The 20005-nt window shown below is 51.2% G+C and overlaps 2 protein-coding genes across 2 annotated transcripts; both read left to right on the forward strand.

The window, feature by feature from the left end:
- The first annotated feature begins 2938 nt into the window (after positions 1-2938).
- LOC100907662 (monocarboxylate transporter 13) lies at positions 2939-8810 on the forward strand. Its single transcript, XM_018639541.2, has 8 exons — positions 2939-3141; positions 6376-6592; positions 6670-6869; positions 6991-7198; positions 7317-7537; positions 7622-7795; positions 7937-8076; positions 8156-8810. The coding sequence occupies exons 3-8, from the start codon at positions 6677-6679 to the stop codon at positions 8528-8530; spliced, it is 1311 nt and encodes a 436-aa protein (XP_018495057.2). The 5' UTR covers positions 2939-3141; positions 6376-6592; positions 6670-6676; the 3' UTR covers positions 8531-8810.
- A 1929-nt stretch (positions 8811-10739) lies between these two features.
- LOC100897303 (graves disease carrier protein homolog) lies at positions 10740-16725 on the forward strand. Its single transcript, XM_003743249.2, has 6 exons — positions 10740-11009; positions 11263-11412; positions 13909-14157; positions 14270-14439; positions 15045-15343; positions 15539-16725. The coding sequence occupies exons 2-6, from the start codon at positions 11376-11378 to the stop codon at positions 15708-15710; spliced, it is 927 nt and encodes a 308-aa protein (XP_003743297.1). The 5' UTR covers positions 10740-11009; positions 11263-11375; the 3' UTR covers positions 15711-16725.
- The last annotated feature ends 3280 nt before the right edge of the window (positions 16726-20005 follow it).

Raw genomic sequence — 20005 nt, forward strand, 5'->3', positions numbered from 1 at the left:
GGGTAGGTACAAAAACTCCTCTCGTCAATGTTATCGTGCTTCCGCTTCTCAGGAAGCAGATTTCTACCCATGGGAATGCGCCACTTCTCCGTGAATCGAGGTGAACTCCGGGTACGGGTATCTCAGAGGGGTTTGCTTATGAATCGAGGGAATTCTCCTCTCCCCTCCTCTTTTGCTTTCGTGTGATGTCCGAGCAGGTATTCTGAGATAGTTCCGAGTATGAATTATACTCAAATATCTAGTAGATTTGAATTTATCCCCGAATATTGGGTGAATATGAACATACCCATATCTAACTTCAATTCTCGATTTTAAAGAGCGGTCTTTCAGGAGCTGCGGGTACATCACACAGTTTCAACACAAGGTGGCCGCATCCGCTTGAACTCTCTATAATCTTAGCAGTACATGATTGTATCAGTATATCTACATCAGAAATGTCTTATTGAACTCCTTGCTGAACTCCTTGATCGAGTGCAGACGACGGATCTCCTGAGGTAGGCCACTCCAGAGCGTCGGCATGCGATAAGCCACAGCATGGTGGTGGAAGACACGCCGGGCGAGTGGTACCGCAAAGGACGAGGGTCGACGGAAAAACGCTTCCCGAACAGTCTCAGCGGGAAGGCTACGTCACCTGGGATGACTCACCTTGGCGTCTTGAATGCCAGAAGATCCGCCACCAAAGTCCGGTGAATCTCCTGCGCATTCAGGAGTCCATATTACCTATATAGGTGGCCCATCGATTCACAGCGCCGTTTGTGGAAAACAGCTCGAATAGGATTATTATGATTGACCTGTACACGACGCAGGACCATCTCATAAGCTCCGCCCCCACCGAAATTCCGTGGAACAAGAACGGAACGAAGATAGCCCTGTAGGCACCGATGAGACCACCGATCGGGATGCCCAGCTGTCTGAATCGACGGATTGCAGCAACGATCGAGTAACAACTAACAACTGGGAATGGTGTAGGTGGGAGCGCCAACTAAGATCCGCCGGAAGAGTCAAGCCCAAGCATCTAGCAGAGCTGGAGATCTCGAAGGCAGTATCTCTCAACCTGACAGCAGGAACCTCGATCTCTCTGCTGGTGGAGCGAAAAAGCACGAGCTTGGTCTTGCCGGCATTGACCCCCAGACCAAGAGTACGAAAGGTCTCAACAACCCTCTCGACATTGTGTCGCCCTCCAGATTGGCCACGCTGACCGGAAATATAAATGTAGTGTCATATGCATATGCCACCAGCCCCGAAGATGTGTCTTCGAATATTCTAGTGAGCCAGAGTTTCGATCGATGACGATGATGGAGGGACCTAGGACAAAGCGCTGCGGCATGCCCAGGTCGACCTAGCTTATCGAGGACTCAATAACGCCTCACTTTCATAGACTGAGTCCGCGATGCCAGATATGACTCGAACCATCGAATGACCCCGTCGAAAAAGCCCGGACCCGAGAGCATTCGGGGAGAAATTGAGTGCTGAAGACAATTGAAAACGGCCGCCACATGGAGAAAAACTTCGAGAACGAAGCTCTTACCATCGTTCGTGCACCGTGCCTATGATGTCGTGCCAAATATGCGCCAGAGCGAGCTCCGTTGATCTACGGTTCCTAAAACCAAATACCCGCATGCATATTCTTCGCCTTCAGTGAATGCATCCTCATTCGCATCTCGAACTCAATTCAAACATCCAGTGATTATAAGCCCTCCCTCGTTCAAGAGCCCATTGGTACTGAGGACTCGAGTCTCGATATGATGATAAGAGCTCTACGAGCTCAGGAGACGCTCCTCCTTAGCTACATTTCTAGCCGGAGGCAGGCGCATCGACCTCATCCATCTTCAGGTTATCTCCTATTTCCATCCCCAGCTCGCTGCGCAGAAGACTCGACCATTTCCCCGGTTTTTCAGCAAATTCAGCGAGAGATTTCTCCTCGGAGGGTACTTGGGGATGCCCCGGTCAGCACCGCTCCGCATCCTTTGTCGTAGCTTTGACCATCAATGGCGAACTTCTTTGTTCACTCAGGTACGCAGTTCACGGAGAAAGATGATGGATTCCAGTAGGCTCCCCGGCCCTCGAGTGGCGCGAGGAGACCTGCTCCGATTGACTGCCGCATCGAGCTTTCATGAAATGCAGTCCCCGTTGATGCCCGGGGGGGAGATTCGCTTCGCTCGATTCGTCTTTCGCTAGGCTGCAAGAGCTCAGAGGTCGGCGAATTTCTGCAGTCCGGACCTCAACCCTACGCTTGCCGGTCGTCGACTTTCAGTGCTGCCTGGTACCCTTGAACCTCGACTGGCGTCAGGCCTAACTAGCGGACGACTCCACTGACGATTGTTCCGCTGTGGAGGAAATTGATCCGGATTACGAACGTGGATTGGAATCACGAACGGTTTCGAGGTGTATCGGAGGTCACAGCTCTCACAGAGGATCGATGAGCTTCATCTCTCTTGCATGAAAGCCCGTTCATTCGAGTCGTCGAAGACCCTCTCCTCGGGAGCGGTGTTCTCATCAGCATGGCTCCGCGAGAATAATTTTGTTCCGGCCCGCGAATATTCCGACTCACGAATGGTTCTCCAGAACGGATCACGTTCGTAAGTCGCAGTTCGACTGTATTGACAAAAGAGCGGCGCTGGCGCAAGGATGCGACCGGAAGGCAGCACTAAGGAGATTTCGTCGAGTGCGTGGCATTCAATTTCACTGGCAGACCCAGATATCGAGAGAATCGGGGAGAGACGAGAGATATGATGCCCAGAGTATTTCTGCCGTAGCCTTAGAGGAGTGCGAAGCTTCCCTGTAGTCCTGGTGCTTTACGACGCGACGGTCCGTTAGACCCGCTTGCGGAAGGCGTCTCTCGAGGAATGAATTACCAAAATTTTCGAGGGTAAGTTAAGAGCCGAGGACGCGGGAGAGACCCATCCAGGACGCTGTAAGAAAGGGCATGATCGCTCCCGCGCTTCGAAGAACAAACCGATCGAGAGCCGTACTCCGTGATAGCGGAGCCTGAATAGCGTGAACTGTCCGGTTTCAGTCGCTCTCAGCGATGCTCGGAGAGTCTTCCGGTCTTCAAAAGTTGCTCCCCGTGTAAGGAGATAATGGAAATCTCATAAAATCCATTCTTGTGGGAGGGAAGTCCAGAGGAAAGATCAGAGACAGGTCAGTTCATCTTATTGTTAGATATTCCCAGAAAGACTCCAGTCAAGATCCGTATCTACCCGAGTAGTAGTGGAGCGGTACCAGCTCAGAGGTTGTTTGAAGCGATTCGACATGAATGAGAGATCCCTTGAATCGTTCAAAAGGAAGCGACCTTCTCTCACAACAGAATGCTGTGGGTCATGGTCCGATTATGACCGGTGTTCCATCAGGCTTTTCGTGCGAGAATCGTTAAGGGAAGAATCCTAACGAAGTCCCAATCCTACATCCTTGAAATTCGGGCTCGGGGGAATATTTCTCGTGCCCATCCGGCGCACAGCTTTGCAGTGCCTAACTCCTTGTTCTGTTGATGTCCCTAAGCCTGGCTTGAACTCCGATTTTTCCGGGATTAGGTTTTCTGAATCGATGCTGCTCGAAGTTGAGCTGAGCACCGAGTCGAACTCGAGTCAGGCATTGCCGTTCTAAACTTCGGACTCGCGCGCGTTTCGGTCTCACTCACGTCATCCTCGTTGAATCCAGTCTCATGGTCCTTTACCTAAGATATCAGGCGCTTATCAGCTTCGCTGACCTTGCTCACCTAGCATGGTCGCACCAAGAGCTATTAGTGGCTCGCGGATGGGCCCATTCACTGACGGAAATATTCAGTTTGCGCTGCAAGCACGAATGATATGAGAAATGACCGCCGAAGACGACACATGGGCAGATTGGCTGAACCATCGATACGCCAAATCGGATAGAGGGGATAGCATCTCCATGTCTTCTTCCGCTATCCAATGTATTCCATGCGATATGGTGCATCGATTGTTGATTGTGGCTGACTTCGAAGAAAGATATTCCCGGACGATCTCTCATACAAGATGGTCGGCTCCCCGACCAGAAGCTTGGCGGGATCTAGCCACGGCCGCCTGCGCGTCAAATATTGTCACAGCGATACTCGGGAGGAACTCAAGCCATCATGATGTGCGAAGTCGAGAACCATGAAACCGATCCCCTCCAAGCAGAGCGGTTCGAGTTCGCGATCTCCTTGGAGCTGAGCCCTCATAGCTCAGCCTTTTCGAAAAGGCTTGATCTTGAATGGAGTAATGGCCGGTCATTCGATAACGGGAGAGAACGTTCAAGTCCTGTTCGAGCTGAATCGGTTGACGGTCAGTAGACGTTCTAGCCTGCGATTCCTTTGAAATCGTCGGCGATTTGAAAAAGCTGAGACGACAGTGCCAGAGCTCTTGGAATCCGAAGTGCGGAGCAAGAATCCCACAAAGAGCCTGGACGTGTCCGTGGGAGCCCGCGTCCGAGGAGTGGGATGCTCTAATGCTGCCCCGCGTCTCGAACGAGGGCAGGACTGCGACCAAAGTCCATCACGACGCTGACTCTTAGGTTGCTGTTGTGAGCGATCTCGTAGAAGCGAGTATATTCAATCCGCATGCTGGACGGGAACATCATCAGATCGCTCGAAATATCTGCGTTTTCTCAGCCCGGCTTTTGCTTTAAATGAGAGTGTTGAGTCACATTCTATTCGGAAACAAAGAGCGTTACATGCCTGGGAAAAGGGTCCAATCGCGAATCGAAATCCGAATAGCGTTATTCCCTGAGTCCTTCTCCTTTCCGTTTCAATTTGATGATCACTTGAATTTGATGGCACCAGAGTGTCACTCTGGGTAGAGATTTCGGTGATGTCTAGCCGGAGAAACTGCTACTCCGTCGAGAGTCTATTGCCCGAAGGCAAGCTGGGTCCGATGAGCTCAAGTGTCCGGAATGCTGGAGCGGAGCAAGAACTCCGACAAGGCGCTCGCGCGACTGGAACTCTCTCGGGCGAGCCAGCCGGAAAGGCCAGCGCAGGAGCCGGTTCTCGTTCTCCAAGGAACGGAGTCGAATTGCGCAGCGGAACTCCTCGGATGGAAATCCGCGTTTTGATTCGCGCGTATCTTATGCGCCAATCTCTCGACCATCTCATTGATACAAACCAGTCCTTCTTGAAGGGACCCGGTCCTTGCTGTCACGAATCTGCAGAGAGATCCAGTGCAATGAACATAAACCCTGACGATGGTCAATGATATCAATTCGAATCGTTTCGGCTTCGGATCCTTTCGTGAGGTCAGGTCTCTCTAGAAAGTCTGGATTTACGGAAGCCCGACGAGTATGCCTATCTCACAGTATCCTCGCCGTAATGAATGTCTCGACAGGTGACACCACAGCAGTTCCTCTTCGAATAATTTCCCAATCTTATCATGCGGATCGGAATGGACACACTTGAGGCTCAAGAATCTGTCGATTTCCGGCCGTCCAAACACCTATGCGTACAGGATGAAGCCTAGCCCGATCTTCCAGAAGAGTAGCGCGCGCTTCCGAACAGCTGTGCATGACCAGCCGAGTCGATGACACTTCATTGGCAGAGAGTCTCGCCAGCGCGAAGGGCGTTAGCCTTCTCGTTCTGATAGCCTCTGTGTTCGAGGTTGTACGAGAACCCTTGCTGATGTGATTGAGTGCACAATACTCGGGAGCTCATCGGTGGTCGGCTTCCGCTGGGATCGTCGTCGGACGGTCTCGAGAAACCGTGGTGAGTCGAGAAGCGAGACAATCGACCGTTGAGTTGGGCAAGATGCCGGGGTACTCGCCACATTCAACTGTATCGGCATTCATCCCATCTGATCAGTGATGCCTTCAGGATGGCCAACCACCACGGCACTAGTCATGTTGCCCGGTGGAAACTTCGCGAAAAAGCGGCATCCTCTATCATATAGTCAGTCTCCCTCAGTGAAGCGGGGACGGTCCTCCCTGTCTTGTCCAGAAAGAATCCTTTGATGGGATGGTTGTCTTCCGGTGCTCCCGGCGTAGCGATCTGCCGGGGGGAGCTCAATGAGAAACCGGGAGTTTGATTGCTGTGCACCGGCTCGGCAACTGGAACGGATGGGACCAAAAGTGCAATCGATCCTTGAGCAGAACCAGATAAGGATCCGGCTCGGATATTTCCCAAGATGACAAAGGTCTTGTGGTATTGAACGACGGAGCAGACTTCCGGCCCTCTCTCTTAGTCGAGGCTGGGAGCTAAGGTGGCTTCCGAGCAGTCATTGGTTCTGAGGGCATCCGATCTCTGGGAGCGTAGATTTTCAAAAACGGCGAAAGCTCCGATTCCAGCCCATCTTCGATGTTGCCCTCGATCTCTCGATAGGCGTCCGACAGATCAAGTTGAGAAAGAGGATATTCGGGTAGTTGTTTCTCAAGCATAAATTTGTTCCCCAGTTCCATCGGTCGAAGATGCTTAGGGTACCATCTCGAGTCTTAGGCCGAGCTAGAGCTTGAATCTCTTCAGCGAGGATCGAGAACGCACAAGATCGAGAGCCTCTCATCGCCGAATCATTCCTGCGCTGACCTCTCAGCCGTCGGACACGGAGGAGTTGCGAGAACTCCGAACATCTGTCGGCCTTCTCTCTTCGTCGACGGAACTTTCCTCGATCCGGTGTGTTGATGATTCAGTATCTTTCTAAACCCTTAGGGGGGAACGTGTTCCCTGACTTGCGATTCGTTCTACCACAGAGTCGGAATGAAAGCTACAGGACCCGATTCTTGTGAATCCTGGAAGAATGCTGTTTTAGCGGGCTTCATACAGATACCAGTATTGATTAGCTTGAAGACCACCGGTGTGGTATTCGTCGGCTTCCTGAACAAATGGCAAATTCTTCGGAAAGAAGCTTCATGGCCACTAACATTGTTCATTGCCTCTTCACAAATATTCGGTGAGTGTCAGCTATTTTTGCGTCGAGCTCTTGATGCAGTCGATGAAGTCGAATCTACTTTCCACTCTCGATCATGTTCGTGAGTCGTGTAACCAAGAGGAACAACATACTGTCATTGCAGCACCTATATTCCCGCTGCTTCAGAAGCGCTTCTCAGCTTCCTCACTCCTGATATTTTCCGGAGCTCTCATCACGATTTCGCAATGCCTGACTTACTTCGCTGGCAGTGTCTTCCATTTCTCGATTTCCTTTGTGTTCCAAGGATTTGCGATCTCGGGAGTCTACATGTACTCAACATTGATTTTCATGCAGCACTTCAGAACCAAAAGGTGGCGCAGCGATTCAGAGAATAATTCTTGAGGGAAACAGACGCTTCCTTCGGCATGCTTCCTAATTTTCAGAAGAGTAGGAACGACGCCCTTAAAAAACGGCAAGTCTCCCTTGCAGAACGGCGGCCACGGGGCTGGCCTCCACGATCTCATCGGGAACGACGACCTTCGCTCCAAACATTTTACAAAAACTCATCAATGAATTGGGTATCCGAATGACAATGCCGCTACTAAGTGTCGCGAGTCTGACCAGCTTGATCCTGTCCCTCTTCCTCAAATCGCCTCAATGGTTCCTGGACGAGATGGAAGAGCGGGAGAAAGTCCGTTCCGCCACTCAGGGTGGGTCCCGACCACAGCAGGGGGGAGCTGCTTGATGGGATTCCCCTAAGTTCTATTGCCTAACTCGATCGTTTCCATGCACAGTCGAAGAGCAGGAGTTGGTTGATCCCCGTGACACCTCTGAGACGTCAACGATGGAGAATTCCTCTCATTACATGTTGAGCGGGAAATTCATCATGGATGTCTTCTGTATAATTGTTATATACAATGCCAACAATACGTTCTTGATGATCGTTTTCGACCACGCACGCGACCAAGGCAAGTTACACTATCCTCAAGGCAGGCCTCCTCGTCCACCGAGAAGCGGAAGGTCCCTATACGGACTGGCTATGAGTCGACGATAGGCAACCCATTTTCGATCTATCCCGAATCGCTGACAACGTTACTTTGCTCTTTCAGGCATAGAGGAGACTTCCGCCCTCCTCGTACTTCCTTTTTGTGCCGTTGGTGACCTGATGATGCGGATAATGTCGGGCATTTTGATAGATGGCAAACTGATCTCCTGGCAGGTCCTGTTCGCCGCTTCGTTCCTAGTGGAGGTGAATCCCGAATCCCGAGCCGATCTCTGAGGTGGGAAGCACTTCAAGCTCACAGCTTAGGGAAGAATTCTGTTCACAGGCAACCTCTCTAATTTTCTGGGTCACCAGCTCGACGTTACCGTCTCTTCTCGTCTTGTCCGTCCTGGTTGGAGGTTGCAACGGTGCCCTCGTGTCGCTCATCCCAGTTCTCTTGGTGAACGACTTCGGGATCTCACGTTTCACGGAGAGCTTGGGGGCTTCCCTCATGGCGTGTGGCATCGTGACGTGCTTCAGGCCTCTGCTCGACGGCTACTTCAGAGACGTACGCGGCTCTTATGACGGAATGTTTTTGGTTCTCCTCGCACTTTGTGTACCTTGCGGGATCTATTGGCTTTCTAGGTCCGTGTATCATATCAGGATGCTGCCTTCGGAAGCTCTGCAAAAGCGGGCGAACGTAGATGTAGAAAGTACTTGAGTCTTTTTGCGCTTCTCGGCGGGAAAAATCTACGGAGGGTCTGAGCGAAGGTTCACCTCCGACCGGAGCATAGGACGCGGATCAGCTCCAAGAGGAGGATCACGTTCAAAGAACCGAGTAGGCACGTCGTCGCGATAAAGAACCGTCGTACTCTGGAAAGGTTTATCGGTCTTGATAATCAGGATAGCATGGTATTCCGAGCACATGGGTACCGAGCCCAAAGCTCAGTCAGAGACTTCGTATCGCAGCTCGGGTTATTTGGTCGGTGGAATTCTTATCGGGAGGCGGGTAGAGCCGTTTCCAGGAACGGATGTTGCTCGGAAGCAGTCTGTGGAGACTCTAAGGGAACCTTTCTCATGTTTCTCATCGGAATAAATCGCATTGGATAGATTTTTAGACCTAATATCGAACGTACTGTACCCTCTGGAAGCTGACGAACTGTTGGTTCTTCCTCCTTGTGGAGCCGACTTCTCCACGACTGTGCTCTCGGGGATCTCTCTAATCAGACGCGGACTGATTTCCAAGGATTCCCCCCGAAGCTGCCGCTTCATTGGAGACATGGTGATGGTGCTCAGAGGACTAACTGATTTCGGGCTGTCTCGGATCGGCTCCCTCGAGTGACCGACCAACTTCGCTCCCCGCACCAGTAATTCGTCTTCCATCATGTATAGACGGAATACTTCCAATTGAGCTCGAATAACTAGCCAGGCATCGGTGTTCTAATTCTTCCGACAGCAGAGCTCGGCTCCATCAGCGGCGTGACATAAAGCGGCTTAATACTATGACTTATGATCTATCACGGATCACGGTCGGAACCATGAGATAAATTATCGGAATCCCTTCGGCGGCAGCGCTTCAGCGATATTAGCATGAATATCCATCAAGCCTGCCTCCTCAAAGTTATGGACAAGACTGTGCATCCCGTACCCAACCACTAGTGCGGCTCGAGACAAGATCCGCTCTCTGACTGACTCATTAGTTCTCGGATTACTCGATGTGAAATTCCAGCCGGTGCGCTGCAGTTCAAAAATGAAGTAAACGCGCATCCTCGACACGCAACTTGGCGTGTTCGATCTTGAATAGACCACACTAAGACGATGAGTCAGAGAAAGTCTCGAGAATAGCAGAAAATGGGCTTCTTCCTACTCAGAGAATTATCGCCGAGTGAAGATCGGGTTATGGGACCCGAAAATCGTCCTCGTGAGACTATGCAGAAAGAACTCGTCGATCCGAACTAAGGAGTGGAGTAGACCAGAGCGTTACAGTTTCGAACTACAGGGTGTGGCATCGTAAATGACCCGATTACGAATGCCCGCAAGAATTTTTCCAGACGAGATTACGGAGGTCTGTTTATGCCGAAATTCGAATATTCCCTTGCCATTTCATATGCATGGTGAGATTTTGGCGACCGGAAACAGAGGAAATTCGTCTGAGCCTATGGGACATGGGACACATAGGACTAAGGTCTTCCTATAGGTTTTGGAATTTTCGTTGTTTCCCGCAGGCTGTGATTCCCGCAACGGCGAGCTACCGGAACCGGACTAAGCCCATATGGAACGGCGAGGGAATATTTGAATTTTGGCGCAAACAGACCTTCGTGGTCTCGTCCGGTAAAATTCTTACAGGCATTCGTAGTCGGGTCATTTACGATGCCGCACACTGTATGTCTCTCAGACAGCTCATGAGATGAACCGCAATCTGATCTCAGGACTCACGAAACCGCATTCCATTTCCGCTGACCTCGCGACCAATATCGATAGGTCAGAACGCCCGATTTAGTCGGAACGAATTTCCTTCCACGATATCTCATATTCCCAGAGCCCGTCCCTCCTTGCTCCACGACACGGAGTGCTTGAGCATGAGAATTCTGTGATTCAATGATCAACAGGTGAGCCATGAGATGGGAGAAGCCTCTATAACACCACAGCAGCGTGGACCGGAGAGATCTACAGCTGGTCGATGTTTGTAAACACCAAGTGCGTGGGTAAGCGCGACGAGACTGCTACTGTGTGATGGGTCGCGCTTGAATGACAGGAGCCATCGCCGAGAAGTGAGCTCCGAGTGACTAGGAAGAGAGAGTGGCGATTCATTCCGGCGGTCGGACCAGCCGGAGCACCGGTTCCAGCCGGCGAAACGAGCTACCAAGGCTTTCTCTTCAATAACAACTCAAGGAACTTCTCTCCTCCGAGCACGTGCTTCGAGGAGTTGCACCGGCTCGGAACAGTTGGCCCCATGATTGCTGTCTAGATCAGATTCTGCCGTGAGATCGGAGGCATTGACGGCAGGACCGAGCCAGCCAACCGAGCAGCCAGCGGACGAAATCTCTCGAACGACCTCGCACATTGGACTGTTGTCGACTCAAGGTCCCTTGCGCGATCAAAACTCCTCCGAAGCCGTCTTCGGAGTCCTCAACGAACGTTGGAACGGATCGTTTATCGATGTTGATACCACCGAATGGATATCTGTCGCTGCTGCTAAGGTACCCTCTTCGTTGCATGCTTACGAAGTTTCGGCTGCTATAGCTGCTGTCTTCACGGTTGCTGTTAACGGATAAGGAGGAGAGGGAGTGTAGACTTCTCCCCGTCCGTCGGTCCGCCCGCCCGTCAGCCATCCAGCCATCGAGCTAGTGAGGAGGGAGCTGTGACCCGGCGGCCGGTGTTGACCGTGTTTCAGCTGGGCAAGGCAGTCGTGTAACAAACTTCTCGCTTCTTTTTGCTAACGTTCCTCTGAAGACAACTCACGTCTTGTGGTGACTCTCGCGAATTTCTCATCCATCGAGGACTGCGAGGAAGTCCGAATCGTTTGTGTAAGCCGAACTCGTGAATAAGAGGTGCGCGCAAAGGATATGTCTACCGACGTCGTGAAGAACTTCGTTGCCGGAGGTTAGTACGCGGTTTCGGAATTAAACCACAAATCTAAGTGTTGTCGTCTGCCAGTCTGGTGGTAGAGGTATATTCTCTTTGTCTGCGGGGAAACCGGAAAGCGTTACCACCAGCTCGTGGCGTTTAATGATAACGCACACTGGCAGATACCAGTTGTCGACGGCGGCGGAAGCGATGCCCGGTCTACAGCGGTATTAGGGATTTCGCTATTCTTTTTGGTGGTCGAGACACGACGGAAGTTTTCCGCGAAAAACGACGCTTACGCAAAGCCAGCCCGATTTATCCCCCACGGGGCTCGTTGAGGAGTCGATGTCCTACGATCGTTCACTTAGAAAAAACTTCGAAAACACGTAGGAAACTTGCGTTCATCGCTCCGCGTTGTCTCTTGAGCCGGGATCCTGTCGCAGACATGGGAAATCCTCGTGGATGCGTGCATCGTCATGCTCAGAGGGAGTCTCCGTCCGCTCTCTCTCTGAATCGTCGTCTCCCGGGGGCGGAAATAGCGACTTTCGGGAAGTCTGGATTCGACTATAGCCGTCCTCAGCCCCTTGGATTTCGATGTACACGGCTAGTCTATCTCCAGTGTGAAGACTTTCCCATCTCTCTCTCTCTGGTAGGATCAGGAAGCTCCAGAAAAAATGTAGAATCTGAGTCTCTTGGCATTCTCTTCTATATCGTCAGTTCCCGCTATCGGAGCGGATCGTGGAATGCGACCCTAGGATCCTTTTCAATTTTCTACAAAGGATTCTCGTTTCTCCCGACTGAAATTCTCAAAGTCAACCAGAGCGCTCAGGGCGGTGGTGATGTCGTCATCGTCAAGCGGATTTTCCACGCCCTTTTTAAAAGCTGCGATGGGTGCCCGAGTTCCTTTCGGAACCGGGCGTCAGAAGTTTTAAGAATTCCCAGGGAGAGAACACTCGGTTTTCGGACCTACGATTTCGAGGGACGAGATTCTGATCAAGTAATCTCGGGAGCCTCCCTCCTCAAATGGATTCGATAATCGTCGACCCGCGCTAGGTATCGGACGGATATTTCGTTTTCGTCGCGGCGCTTCCACAGAGACATATTCTGAGGATCGCGTGCGAATAATCTCCGAAGCTCCCCGAATTCCCGAAGCTTACGAACATCACTGATAGGTTTTCTCGGCTATCACGCTGGAGCAATCAGCTGATCCGAATAAACATGAGCTGATGTGAGTGTTTGTGGATTATGTCGTCAGCGGATCCACGACTCATTGATTCCGATATTGGGGGCAGGAGACGATGACTGTCTCGGAATGCTAAGTTGGCAATTTTTTTGGACACTGATGAGGCCGCTCTGACTTCCGAATCGATACATCCAACTACGAACCGATGCGGTAATTGCCGACAAAGGTGCTCCTTATTGTGCACCCATTCTTATTCTTGACACCGCGTCGCGACGCGCAGTGGGGAGGACGAACGCGCTCGATAGCGTGATCTTTCGCTGGCGGTACATTCACGCAATCGGTGGGTCGGCCTGCCGATCCGTCGATCGTTCACTTGCTTGCTTGGTGGGTCGGTCGGCCGACTGACTGACTCGCAGACCGACCGACAGACAGACGGCCAGACGATGGCTCTACGTGTACGGCCGAGCAGCTGGCCAGTCGGTGACAGATAAGGGAAACACTTCCTTCCGAATCGGAAAGAGAATTTTGCTCGGCGCTTGGCACACTTTCGCTTGTCTTTCTCTCCCCATACGGTGGAACGGGGCCGATTATGGATCGTTCAACGAAACTGCCCGCTCTGCTTTTTTTCGGGCTTTGGGAGATACGCGAGACAAAACTCCAAGTTACCTGACACTGCTCGTAAAAAGCTGGAAGACAACGCACCCCTCGCCATCTTTTCGATTGCGGCCTTCGAGGGAAGTTCTAGTTTCGATGGTGAAATCCCGATGGTCTCCGTGGCCGCGTGGACGCGCCAGCCAACAGTCAAATACGATTTTTTCCCTAAGTTTGAATCCGAGTAGGAAGGAATCCGAGGAGATATCGGACGCGTAGATTCTACAGCGGATCTATCTAGATACAAAAACCGCCCGAGCGTTCCCCATATTCGATGCTATCACACCTTGCTCTATCTGAAGAAGTTCACCTTATGTGAACTTTAGAGGGCATAGTCTGTATAGTTCAGACCGTCCTGTTCGGTGCGTGACAGGTGGTTGATATCTACAAAACTCGCTCCGGAAGCTGTTGAGAAGTCCTCATCGGGAGTCCGGGTGCCTATATAAACACAGCTATCGGAAATATTTAGGATTCTACCTTCGCGTTCGCACCCTCGGCTGCAAGGAGGAAACACGGGGAGCATTATTTAGAATGATGATGCACAGTTCGGATCGGATTGGGATAGCCCCCGATTCGCGGAAGGATCCGGAAGATTACGGGGAGTGTTATTTCCACGAGAGGCAACGGGATCCCCGTGGCGCGACGCGGGGGTAACCGACGATTTCATTCATGAGATCACGGATCCGAATCTTTTACAGGTGTTGCGGGAATGTTTTCGAAAACTTCCGTGGCTCCCCTTGATCGGATCAAGATACTCCTCCAGGCTCACAACTCGCACTATAAGAATCTCGGAGTTCTGAGCGGACTCCGAGGCATCGTTTCCAAGGAAGGCTTCATCGGTCTGTATAAAGGCAACGGTGCGATGATGGTGCGCATATTCCCCTACGCAGCGGTACAGTTCGTGTCTTTCGAGACGTACAAGACCGTTTTCAAAGAATCTGCTCTGGGTAAGACCGGGCTTCTCTGAGGTGCTCGAATATCTTATCATACCATACCGTGAAACGATGGCCTCATCAGATCTCGTCGATTCTATGGTGATTGATTCTCCATCCCTTTCAGGTCGTTACAATGCCCATGTGAGCAAATTTTTGGCCGGGTCCGCTGCCGGGGTCACAGCGGTTCTTGCGACCTATCCTTTGGACATGGTTCGCGCAAGACTCGCTTTTCAGGTGAACGGGCAGCACGTCTACTCTGGGATACTCGACACAGTGGTCTCGATATGCCGTAAAGTGAGTTTGGATGACACATCCCCGATTTTCTAGCTCTTTCCGCGCTCCCATCATGGAATCAGCGCATCTCTCTTCCCCGCATTCTCCGTTTCTCCCAAGCACACGTTCCCCTCTTCGGTGAATCGCCAGGGTGGCTGAGATGCCGGACTTCCCCCGCAAATGATGGAATCATTTTCGCTCGATATTTCGACACTATAGATTCTATGTGCCGCTCGAAGTCTCACAGCGATCCCGCAGAGATATATGTCAATACATCCTAGAGATGTTTTCCGACAAACAATTTTCGTCAAACAAATGTTGTCAAGGTTGGAACGAGCGCCTGGAGTGTTGACAAGAGAATTCCAACAAGTCGGGAAGTAACCTCGCGCAATAATTCCCTCCCGCGCATACGGCTATACCATGATCGGCGACACTGTCAGGCGATGGCACGAGGTCTGAGGGATTGCCTTCAAAGAGGAGAGGCATGAAGATTATTAACAGAACAGAAAACCGTGCGAGAAACTAAAAAAGCCCCCTGGAAGTTCCGATGAGCGCTCGAATCCCGCTTCTGTTTTCGTCTAGCCTTGGTCGAGAAGGCGTAATACGAAAGTGTCTCCTATCTGCAGGAAGGGGGCATCCTTGCGCTGTACCGCGGACTTTCACCTACGCTTATCGGGATGGTGCCGTACGCCGGTATCAATTTCTACGTATTCGAGCAGATGAAGGCCGTGCTGCTGCAACGCCTACCCATAATCTTTGCGCAAATAAACGAAAACAATTCAGGAGGAATGCAGCTAAACGTGCCCGGGAAACTGGTCTGTGGTGGCGTTGCCGGAGCCATCGCGCAGACTGTCAGTTATCCAATGGATGTAGCACGTCGGCGAATGCAGCTCAGCCTGATGTACACTGAAATGAATAAGTATAAGTGCGTAAATCCCTCAGTGACAAGATTATTTACCTTAGTCAAATGAAATTTTCTCGACAGTCCGCTGCTTCCTAACTACCGCAGAGGTCTTTCCGATGTTTCTCATTGTTGATTTCTCTTAATACCTACCTCTCCATTGTTCCTTCATCATTATTCAGATTTTCTCATGAAGCTCACGAGTTATTGTATTTTCAGCGTCGGCCTGGTCCAAGCTCTGATGCTCACATGGAAGGAACATGGAGTCGTGAAGGGACTCTACCGGGGTATGAGTGCGAACTACTTCCGTGCCGTCCCCATGGTCGCGGTCTCATTCTCCACGTATGAAGTTATGAGACAAACTTTCGGACTCGACACCGGCGTCAATTAATCCGAGGATAAATTCGTCTTTTGTAATCCGAACGGCTTCCTAGTGATTAGGTGTTGGAAGCGGAAATCCAGTATCTGAAATCATTCCATACTCCCGGAAATAGAGTCCATCCGCCCGCCAATACAAGCGTACCTGCAACAGATGTTCTCCGGGGATAAGGAAAATCACCTCCGTGCTTGCAGAGTCGCCGTACAGTGCCTTGTGGGTCGTCATATAGAAGTCGAGCTCGAGATAGATAGTTTGGAATGTACGTTGCGATACGAATCTGAACGAAAGAATGCGATCGAGAAACACAAGCTGAATAATGCTCGAGCCAGCTGCTCCGCGGAAACTGGCTGGTGCATGTAAATATCAGGCTTGACTTAACATTAGAGAACTCGTCGCCCCGATGCGCCGCGCAGTCAGCCGGTGAGGCGATACCAATATCTGTGCATCCGCGTCCGACTTGCAACTGGCCGACATTAGTACGACCGGGTCGAGTCTCCGTATAGTTGACTCCAGACTGTTTCGTTGTTCCTAATATATTGATCCCCCCAATCGAAACGTTTTCGATGTTGAGAACTCGATCCACCACGCCAGACCCTGTAACTAGTGTAAATATCCGTGTATCGGACCATCAATAACACCTATTAAGAAAATTTCATACACGAGGCATTCTTGTGCGTCATCGGTACTTAGGATTTGGAATCTCTTGCTGCTCAATTCTCCACGACGTTTTTCTGGGGAAAACTTCGTAGAACTCTCTGGCCTTCGAAGCTCCCTATACTCTCCGTCTCGGGATGCGGTTTTCATCCTATAGAAGCCTGACTCGTTTGGTGAGCTCGACGATTCTATAGGAGACTTAAAGATGAGAATTAGACGAGCTCCGATACATTCCGACGTCCGTTAATTATCACGCCCTAATCTCTGAATATCAGAATCTAATATTGTAACATATTTGTTGGTAGTAGAAATCAGATCGATCGGCTGACTGAAGCTGGACTCGATTTTCACATCAAATAAATTGGAAGAAAGAAACTCACTCAGACGTTGTGGACTCCTTCCGAGTAAGGCAAGGTGAACGCATATTTTGCATGAAAATGCAGATCCCGAGGGTTCTCCGACCGGAATTCACAGTTCGAGAGTATCGCCGTCGAAGAGCATATCCCAAGGGTTTTGCGATGTGGATCAGTGAAGATCGCAGCCTTTGGCATGAGTCAGGCCGAACGGTTGGATACCGTCAATTAGAGCAGTTCGCTTATCGAAATTGAAAAGGGTATCTTGGGGTTTACCGAATCGATCCACGCCAAACTACCGACCAGAATCGCGAACAATATATCCGCGATCATCTTCCACAGCGCCGAACGTCCCAGATTTCGACAAATAATGAACCGTTCGATGTCCTGCAATGGATGTGTTGAGTCTTCGTGAAATGAAATTGGTTGAGCTTTATTTCCGAGACAGGGAATTTCGACTTTTCTCGCTGGCTGGTCAGTGCTTGTGCCCTTCCCGCCTGTTTTCAACGCAGAACTGCATGCATATTTCTTGAAAAAACGCAGTCTAGCAACGAGTTGTGACGCAGTGATCAATGATCCGTCTCAGGCGAACGCTCCCCTTCGGTGAAGGGATATTCCATGGGACGGCCGATGAGTGGTCGCTCGAAATCAGGGTAGCCCTCATAGGGAATCTCCTTGATTGCCCTACGAGTTGTACCTTCTCCCTACACCTCTAAAGCGCTTTGGATCTACGGACTCCGCGATATTTTCGCGACTTCCCCTTTGACAGACATCCATCTATTAGTATAATCGATATGAGAAGGATCATATGATAAGGGGAAGGCGAGTCCGGCAAACGAAGGGTAGTTTCCCACGTATCCTGCTCGAGCTCGAGGGGCAGGAATGGAGCCTGGACAAATCCACGCCATCGGACGCTCATCTATTTGAGCAGGCATTGCGCGGTAGCGAAGTTCCGAGACGTTCTACGCACCGATTGAGGTTCCCGATCTACAGCTATGTATGCCGAAAGCTTCGCAAATAAAAACAATGAAAATTGCTTCTCTGATAGTGAGGAATAATCGACTTGGTGCGGAACGATTCTATCCGATGAAAAGATATGCGCTGAGCGCTATCAGTTTCCCTGCCGAAGCCACTAAATGCTCCGACGCGGAAACTTCACACTGAATATTTCGAAGAACAAAACTCATCCCCACAGACTTTCTCAGCTTGCGGTGAATCGCGAACGCTTCTAAAAGAGGTGTTGCAGACGTTGCCATCGGATCCGTTGAGATGCGAGTGGCCAAGTTTGTTCGAAGGGAATTCGAAATGACCTAGATCTGGAGCAGCCGCCGCACTGCAAACGAATCTGTTTCTAACGCGATCGAAAGTATTGTCTGAGCCGAGTTCTTGTTGTACATCGGCATCCGCATTTCATTGATCATGTAGTTGCCGTCCAGGCTTGGATTACCAGCTAGGCCAGATGTCTGAGCGCAGGAACGACCCTGAGCCATTGGCCGAAGCTGATCAAGGACACCGAGGTGACCTTCACTTTTTGAGCAAAAAGGACACCTGAAGACACAAACATGGCACTCGCCACGTCCACTGGAGATTCGTGTAGTTCGGAGATGGTGTCGCGCTCCGCTTTCTGTCGATGAGACCATGGTCGTCTAGCTTCGGTTCGGGCCCTCGGATACGGGTGTGACCTCCGACAATTCCACGACTACGTCCACATCATTGAATGGATCTCTGCTGGGAGCGCGGCGGGGGAAAAAATCCAGAATACCTAGCACTCTCATCTGGGAGAGGCACACGCTCCGAAGCCACGGCCAAATCTTGTCACTCCTCAGACGCGTGTTCGAGAACGCGCGATCGATCAACAAATGCTCAAAAATAGCTTTCAATAGGAGCGTGTGCCTTCTGCGAGTGGTCGCCGCCGCGACCTCGTGCAGAAGGCCCTCAATTGAATGACCTCATGCATCAGGTCGTCGTTCCGAGGACGAAAACACGATAATGAACTGTTACTTTCGGTTTGCTTGTGAGTAAGTAAAGTATGCTATAAGCTCTACTATGAACTATACGATCGTTGTCCCGTGCTCGCTGTCATCCACGATATCCGACAGGTACCACGGAATATCCCCGAGCGTACACCTAGGAAGGAAAATTCCTCGGACGGCTGGCGTAGTCATGCGGAACAATTTTTATTCGAAATGAAATCGGCGATTTCAAAGGCGCTCATCGATGTGTTGCTCCGAGCCCAGTCGGCTACTCTCTGCTTTGTGACATGAGGAAGGTTTCGATAACATCAGATCACTTCGATATTTGTGTTTCTTCCTCAAGAGCTTGCTTCCTGCATTGAATGACGTACACGACGACTACGACGGCGGAGGCGGCCGGGCAAAGGGATGTGGGGTGAAACGGGACACAGTAGCGGACCTTCGAGAGGCTCTCGTCTTCATGAACGCGCGTTGAGTCTTTCACAGGCATCTTCATTCCGGGGTTCTGGTGGTAGTGGTGGTGGCGGTCGTCGTCTACGACAATAGCTATTGTGAGTGACGGCTGCTCACGGAAGGCCGACTGTCCGACCGGTCGGCCGCCGTGTTTGCACTCCGGATAAGCGGACGCAACTTGTGCCGGCAATGAGCTCCTCGTTCGGTCCGTCCGTCGGTCTGATCGTCGGCCGGTGCGTCCGTTGCTCTTTGAGAAATGCCCGCCAGGAATTTCGATTGCCCTTAGGCCATGGACAGCAGAAGCAACCCTTGGTTCCCTAGCAAATAGTCAGTCCGCAGGTAGGTAGCCGCCGAAGTCTGGAGCGGAGTTCTTCAGTTGAGCAGTTCTAGGAACTTCGTCGACGACGAAGAAAGTCGAGAATGGTGCGCGATCGCTCCTGTTTGGACTCTCAACGAGCGGCGACAATGGCCGACCGGACAGCACGCCGGCTTGCTGCCTGCTCAGCTCGTCAGCTCGTCAGTCCGTCGATCCGTCAGTCCGTCAGTCCGTCAGTCCGTCAGTCGTCAGTCCGTCAGTCCGTCAGTCCGTCAGTCCGTCAGTCCGTCGCAAGAGTTCGAGCGCAAGAAAGCAACAGCGACCCGAAAGGGATCCGACCAAACAACGGAGGGATCACAATGCAACTCACAATAATTTGTCGGTAGTTCACACCTCTATCAAAGCGAGAAAGCCAGAAAAGGCTGTGCGCGCTCGTCGTTCGCTCCACGAAATGCTCGCACTTTGAAATTTCAAGAATGTCGTCCAGCTGCCGAGCTTGGTGGTCCAGCGCTGCATTTGAAGCGGCTGAACAACACTTCAACCAGAGGCAAAATAGTC

This window comes from Galendromus occidentalis, unplaced genomic scaffold, assembly GCF_000255335.2.
Source record: "Galendromus occidentalis unplaced genomic scaffold, Mocc_1.1 scf7180000077442, whole genome shotgun sequence".
Lineage (NCBI taxonomy): Eukaryota > Metazoa > Arthropoda > Arachnida > Mesostigmata > Phytoseiidae > Galendromus > Galendromus occidentalis.